Below are 7708 nucleotides of genomic sequence, written 5' to 3' on the forward strand. Positions count from 1 at the left end.
TCTCTTTCTGTCACACAGGAAAGGGTCTTGTTCACTCGCTGAGACCTGAAGAACCACGCAAGACAGATGTTTTTGCTGCAGGTGTGCATGCTGTTTCATACAAACGTTATCGTTGTCGTTGTGTTTATTTTATATATATATATATATATATGACTAATATTGTGGTTGACATCAAGAAAATGTTATATAGTGTTGTTACATGTCTCTGCTCTCTGTTCAATGCAATATGAAGTGAAATGGTGGAGCAGGCTTGATTATGTTTCTGTGTTTAAACGCACAGTCAGATTAAGTCTCCCGCTCAACAGTTAAACAAGGAAATACCACACACACACCTCTCTAGTCCCTATGAGAAGATGACAGTGAATGGACATGAAGTAATGAATGATTAAAAAAAAAGATTTTATTCATCAACACATGATGCACACAGACAATAAGCACATTAGGCTACTGAACCAGAATACAATGCTTCATATTGCTTTGACTCTATTGAAAGTACAGTTTTGCCAAATATCAAGAGGCAAACCATGGTATCGTTGTTCCAGAAAGGCAATGCATGGCAAACACAAAACAATAGATATACAGTATGCACGTATTTACAAGTAATGCATTTTATTTATCTATTAAAAGCTGCATTTGTAGTATACTAGGACATAAGAGAGTAATACCGGTTCATAAATACGTTTTCTGTTAAATACATCCACTTAATTAGAAAACCATAGCCAGAGGCATTAACATTGTGGACAGCATCCTAAGAGTTTATTTTTAGACAGTCGAATTTTCAGGTAAGTTCATTGCTGTAATGAACAAAGAATAGAAAGGTGACATGCTAATGAAACTGTCTTCAGATTCATTCGAATTGGATTCCTGGAAGGAGATCCAAGGACACATACAGCACTTTCTCAGAGTCTGCAGTGTGGGCTCTCTGTCTTACTTCAGTGGTCTTTTCCTGTGAGGCAGATACAAACAGTCAAAGAGAGTCAACTACACAGAGATGAATACAGGGGAAAAGATTGTCTCAATTATAGAGAAAGTCAGATCAATCACAGAAAATGTGAGATTATAAGCGTGACCAGGGCCCGTATTCACAAAACATCTCAGAGTACAGGATCAGGTCCCCGCTGCCCATGTAATCGTACTCACTGTGATCTAAAAGGCAAAACTGATCCTACTCTCAGACGCTTTATAAACACAGGCTCAGATCAAAGGGTAAGTCACAGAGATCGATACATTAGCAGGTAGAGATATTTTATTATGTTGTGAGAAAAGGGGAGAGGAGGAGAAGACAAAAATCACAGGCTTGTGAAGTTTACACATGGAACTTACTTGGCAAACTGATGTCGACACTTTTTGGGTAGTCCTGCAACACACACAGACACACACAAAATTCAGAACAACAGCATACTAACAGTCATAAACATGAATACATTAGTGTCTCCCCCATTCTATCCCATAGGAGCAGCAGGTATACTGATATCCCACACAGAATACATCAATTACGATGTTGTCGCTTACTCCCAAAACGATGCACTTTATTGTCTTTGCCTTGTCAAACGTGAAATGTTGCACGAGAGTTAAGCACGTACATCTCAAGTAAGGATTAGGCCCTGCGTGAGCAGTGTCTTTGACAATTGACAATACTAATTACAAAACAGTACTGGAGCTGGGTGGTTCGACTATATTGCTTTATCGGCAGGTAAGCAAGGCGAAAAGACACTCACGGCTGAAGTAGTACAGTGTGTAGATCAAAGCCGCAGCCAGGGTGAGGAGTACTCCGACCAACGGCCACAGAACTTTGGAGCCACAGCCTGGAACCCAATACAATATACTGTTACAGTGTTTTAGCAGCTTGAAACACAACATACAACCAGTTGTAACGTAACTAGATATACAAAAAGTAACCTGTAACACATTCAACTTGTTACGCAGACAACAAAACAACTTATTAGACAGACTTGTTAACGTTATGAACATCACCTTTTGGGGTTTGATCGTTCCTTTTGGTGCAGCGGCCGGTTGGGATTCCTGGGGGCTTGGGCTTCGTGACAGGGGTTAATGTTGGGCGAGTTTCTGGTGGGACACAAAAATAGACAACGTACGAGACACACCGTGAGAGAGACAAAATAAACAAAACACAACGGAGAGAGATTTGGACAGATGAAGAAGCTTAAGGATGGTAACTCATGAAACAGATCTGCAACTGGCGCAAGGGAAACTTCTATTGCTTTAATTCTCTATAACAAGGCTGAATTCCCGCACTGACGTTCCGACTTCACAATAGTTGGTAATGAATTCCAACCCAGCTCTGAAGGGACACAGAGCGAAATCTGAATCAAAGGTTGAACTGTTTCGGAAGAACATGGAAAAAATCAGGAAACTGCTGTGTTCTCGGGTCATTCTAAATATAATACGGCAGATGTGAGTGAGTGCGTTCCACAGTTGTGTAACTTGTTCTAGGAGGGAAATGTAGGAATTCTGGATTCATTCAGGAAATCTTCTCATCTCTAATCAGTCATATGAAGAATGGGAAGCGTCAGTGCCGTGCAGGGTAATGGCTTCCTCTCACCTCCGGGTCTGAGAAGAACTCCTGGCCTCCACAACTCGTTCTCTTTCTGGTTCTGGAGCATACAGGAGTACCACCCTGCGTCCTCTGCCGCTATATTATTGATGCGCAGTGTGAAAGCCACCTTGCTCCCCGTGTCCCTTTTACTGGCCTTGAACCGGTGTTCATCCATGGGTCCGGGTCCATAATAGGTCCGGTCAGCATTGTTGAGGCTGAGAAGGAACTGGAAGCCGGAGTTGTTGAGGTGTGTGCGGAACCAAAAGACTGTCTGGCAGGAGCGGCTGGAACACTCACAGGTGACGACCTCTGTGTCATTGATAGGGGGGTAGTGGACGAAGTGGGACTCAGTTGGTGTCAGGCTGTACACTGGAAAAGGAGAAGCGAATGGGGGTTTAGTTTGGCTGGACAAACTGCCGCTACGTCAAAGAAGACAAACAATACTGATGGAATAAGGTCCTATTGTCATTTGTGCATGCTGGACAGAGATCACAATGATAAGAAGACATGACGGATGTTCGTAACACTGGTATGCTCTTACAATATTTTTACCTGACCAATAAATGTACAGGATTGAGACATTGTTTGCTTGTGCTTCACTGTAAATAAATGATTGTGCTTTCAACAGTGTTATTGAAACCTGTTTATTTACGACAGGTACATTTTACCAGAAACACATCAAGCGAGACAGAGTGAGATAAAGGGTCGAGATTGTTCCATCTAAAATGAAGCAAAAAAACCTGAAGTGGTGGAGGGATACAGACACAAACACTGTGTTCAAACCAATAATTTTGCAAGAATGGAAATGTTCATTTATGGCACCTTGGAACCATGACATGTAGCATCACAACAGAAAGGTTAGAAGAGAGACTTATCTATAAAGGTGACATTCTGAGGCAAACATTGCACGAGACAATGCTGAACTGTTTCGCTTCGCTTCTTTACATGCAATGCATCACAGAAATATGTATACATATCTTAACTTCAGAGCTCTCGTTTGAATTTAAGAATAGCTAGCGGTTGTCTTTGAATGTCAGTCATGTGAGATATGACAATTATTGAAGGTCTGTGCATTTTTGGCTCCGGCCTACTGTTTTTCATTGATGTTTATCCGATCATCACTAAAACAACATATCACTCAAATCACCAAAATATTTTAAAGGACTTCATACAAAGAAAACACTGGGGGCCTCATCCACACTCCTTTAACTCTTAACATTTCCTGGTGTGAAACCTTCTTGCAAAAATACACAAGTCTAGACAGAAATAACAACCTTCGCCAAAATGGAATGAAAAGTAAATAATAGCGCATACACTTAACATTCGGACTCTCACTAGTTGTCAAGGTAGACCTCACGCTGTTCCTGAGACCTCAACAGAAAAGAACTTGATGACCGTAGGTAGAGAGAATATTGGGGTCCTTACCTGTTTTCCACAAGCACACCATTGTCCATACCAGTGCCAACGGGGTCATCTTGAGCGGTCGTGTATTTGTGATGCGTGTCGTCTCGAAGGGTTAGCTGAGGGTCGGCAAAACTGCTTTCTTTTCCCTTTCTGCATCTGTCAGAGAACAGGGGAGCAACTGAGCTAACATGGCCAAGTGTCGCCTGGGTAACACCCCTACGTGACAACACACAGCCACGCACCAGGCCTATCAGAGAGCGAGACACACACACACTTATAATGAAGAGAGGAGATGATGTTCAATGTATATCTCATGACAATATGTCAGAAGTTTTCACCGTATAAGAGAGATGCTTCATATCCTCTGTTGATTGCTCAGAAGGCTTTGTCTGTATTTGTCACAGTATCATACACTATTGATAATAGTGTACGATACAGTCATGTAATACACCAAATAAAAAAAGAAAACACATAAACCTTTGAAGTTTGTATACATGAACACTTTTTACTCCTAATTCAAAATGTTTATTGCGGTATGCTGTAGAAGTGCCCAGACACCCTCATCAGGAATATACTGCTATTGCTTTGCAGTAAAGGGGATGCTACACAAAGATGTATCTATTCAGAATAAAGTGACGCTCATGGGCCAACAGAAAGTGAACAATTCCATAATATCAACAATTACTTTTCCCAACCGATGGACATCTAGAACCATTGGCATAGAAATTTCAGTCAGGGTCGGCAGTATTTACAATCTGTAATAATAGTGCTGGTCTACACTATTTTTGTACTACAGTGCCTTTGGAAAGTATTCAGACCCCTTGACATTTCCCACACTTTGTTAGGTTACAGCCTTATTTAAAAAAAAAAATGTTTATTTATTCCCCTCATCAAACTACACACAATACCCCATAATGACAAAACAATTGTTGCTAATTATTTTTTTTATTTTTTTTACGTAATATCACATTTACATAAGTATTCAGACCCTTTACTTAGTACTTTGTTGAAGCACCTTAGGAAGTGATTACAGCCTCAAGTCTTCTTGGGTATGACGCTAGAAGCTTGGCCCACCTGTATTTGGGGAGTTTCTCCTATTCTTCTCAAGCTCTGTTAGGTTGCATGGGGAGCGTTGCTGCACAGCTATTTTCAGGTCTCTCCAGATATGTTAGATCGGGTTCAAGTCTGGGCTCTGGCTGGGCCGCTCAAGGACATTCAGAGACTTGTCCGGAAGCCACTCCTGCGTTGTCTTGGCTGTGTGCTTAGGGTTGTTGTCCTGTTGGAAGGTGGACCTTCGCCCCATGAGAAGGTTTTCATCAAGGATCTCTCTGTACATTGCTCCGTTCATCTTTGCCTTCGATCCTGACTAGTCTCCCAGTCCCTGCCGCTGAAAAACATTCCCAGAGCATGATGCTGCCACCACGATGCTTCACTGTAGGGATTGTGCCAGGTTTCTTCCAGACGTGACCCTTGGCATTCAAGCCAAAGAATCTTGTTTCTCATGGTCTGAGAGTCTTTGAGTGCCTTTTGGCAAACTCCAAGCGGTCTGTCATGTGCCTTTTACTGAGGAGTAGCTTCTGTCTGGCCTCTCTACCATAAAGGCCTGATTGGTGGAGTGCTGCAGAGATGGTTGTCCTTCTGGAAGGTTCTCCCATCTCCACAGAGGAACTGTAGAGCTCTGTCAGAGTGACCATCGGATTCTTGGTCACCTCCCTGACCAAGACCCTTCTCCACCGATTGCTCAGCTTGGCTGGGCGGCCAGCTCTAGGAAGAGTCTTAGTGGTTCCAAACTTCTTCCACTTAAGAATGACAGAGGTCACTGTGTTCTTGGGGACCTTCAATGCTGCAGAAATGTTTTGGTACCCTTTCCCAGATCTGTGCCATGACACAATCCTCTCTGAGTTCTACAGACAATTCCTTCGACCTCGTGGCTTAGTTTTTGCTCTGACATGCACTGTCAACTGTGTGACCTTATATAGACAGGTTTGTGCCTTTACAAATCATGTCCAATCAATTTAATTTACCACAGGTGGACTACAATCAAGTTGTTGAAACATGTCAAGGATGATCAATGGAAACAGGATGCACCTGAGCTCAATTTCGAGTTTCATAGCAAAGGGTCTGAATACTTATGAAAATAAGGTATTTGTTTGTTATTTTTTATAAACTTGCCACTTTCTAAAAACCTGTTTTTGCTTTGTCATTATGGGGTATTGTGTGTAGATTGTCGAGGAAAATTAATACATTTTAGCATAAAGCTGTAACGTAACAAAATGTGGAAAAAGTCAAGGGGTGTGAATACTTTCCGGATGCACTGTATATGGAATTGTTTTATACCAATACATTTAAAACGAAGGCCAAGTTTTTTCTGGTGTGACTAGTTTGCACAATTACCAAGTCTCACCTCTCCTAACCTCTCTGCCCAGGTGTGTGACCTAGCCCAGCTGCAGCCGCACTGAGTACTGGAGCACAGCTGCAGATCAAGCTACCTTAACTCCAGTGCATGTCAAAGAAATACAAAACCAACCAACAATGAAGCTCAATGAATACTTCTGTAAATTGCTAAATCTGATAAATACCTGAAAATGTAATTTTATCTGTCAATAGAATCCTGCTGATTCTTGACAATTTCAACAAAGCATGAACCTTACCACTGTAAGATGTGAAACAACATTGAGGTCACTTTTCCTACAATAAAAGTTATAAGTAAACTTAGAAGTAGCCTATTTTTCATATTCAAATATTCTATTTCACAGAAAATATTGTAACTCACATTTACTTGTTCACAACCTTACAGCAAGATTTTCAATGTTGTGGATACGTTTTTAATGTTGGTTCTCATGAACAAATATATTTACCACCACTCACTGACAACCCACATGGGATCCTGCTTTCGCGTTTTGTTCACGTACATGATCTTATATCCTCTTTATGCCTGCCTTTATATGGGTACTCTGAGAGACGCACACAGCACACTAACTAAGGATCCGCAAAATTGGTTCATTTTCTATTTTAATTTCCAAAAGATTTCCTTTCAGTAAGAACATTACATCAGATACAGTGAGCTCCAAAAGTATTGGGACAGTGATATTTTATTTTTTGTTTTGGCTCTGTACTCCAGCAATTTTGGATTTGAAATTATACAGTGGCCATGAAATTAAAGTGCAGACTGGCAGCTTTACTTTGAGGGCATTTTTATCCATACTGGGCGAACCGTTTAGAAATTACAGCACTTTTGTACATAGTCCCCCCATTTTATGGGATCAATAGGTATTGGGGCAAATTCCCTTATATGTATATTAATGTAGTCAAAAGTTAAGTATTTATTTAGTCCCATATTCACAGCACGCAATGACTACATCAACCTTGTGAATCTACAAATTCGTTGGATGCATTTGCTGTTTGTTTAAGTTGTGTTTCAGATTATTTTGTGCCCAATAGAAATGAATGGTAAATAATGTAGTATCATTTTGGAGTCACTTTTATTGTAAATAAGAATGTTTCTAAACACTTCTACATTAATGTGGATGCTACCATGATTACGGATAGTCCTGAATGAATTATAATGAGTGAGAAAGTTACAGACGCACAAAGATCCTACCCCCAAGATATGCTAACCTCTCACCATTACAATAACAGGGGAGATTATCTATGTATAGTCACTTCACCCCCACCTACATGTACAAATTACCTCGACTAACCTGTACCCCCGCATACTGACTCGATACCGGTACCCCCTGTATATAG

General features: G+C 41.0%; 1 protein-coding gene across 1 annotated transcript; it reads right to left on the minus strand.

The window, feature by feature from the left end:
* Positions 1 to 378: 378 nt before the first annotated feature.
* On the minus strand, positions 379 to 4269 carry LOC115208267 (uncharacterized). Its single transcript, XM_029776199.1, has 6 exons — positions 3983 to 4269; positions 2564 to 2926; positions 1975 to 2067; positions 1719 to 1805; positions 1324 to 1357; positions 379 to 946 (listed from the first exon to the last, which is right to left on the minus strand). Exons 1-6 carry the CDS (start codon positions 4029 to 4031, stop codon positions 928 to 930), a joined length of 645 nt encoding a protein of 214 aa, XP_029632059.1. The 5' UTR covers positions 4032 to 4269; the 3' UTR covers positions 379 to 927.
* Positions 4270 to 7708: the final 3439 nt, after the last annotated feature.

The sequence above is a fragment of the Salmo trutta genome, chromosome 14 (assembly GCF_901001165.1).
Source record: "Salmo trutta chromosome 14, fSalTru1.1, whole genome shotgun sequence".
Lineage (NCBI taxonomy): Eukaryota > Metazoa > Chordata > Actinopteri > Salmoniformes > Salmonidae > Salmo > Salmo trutta.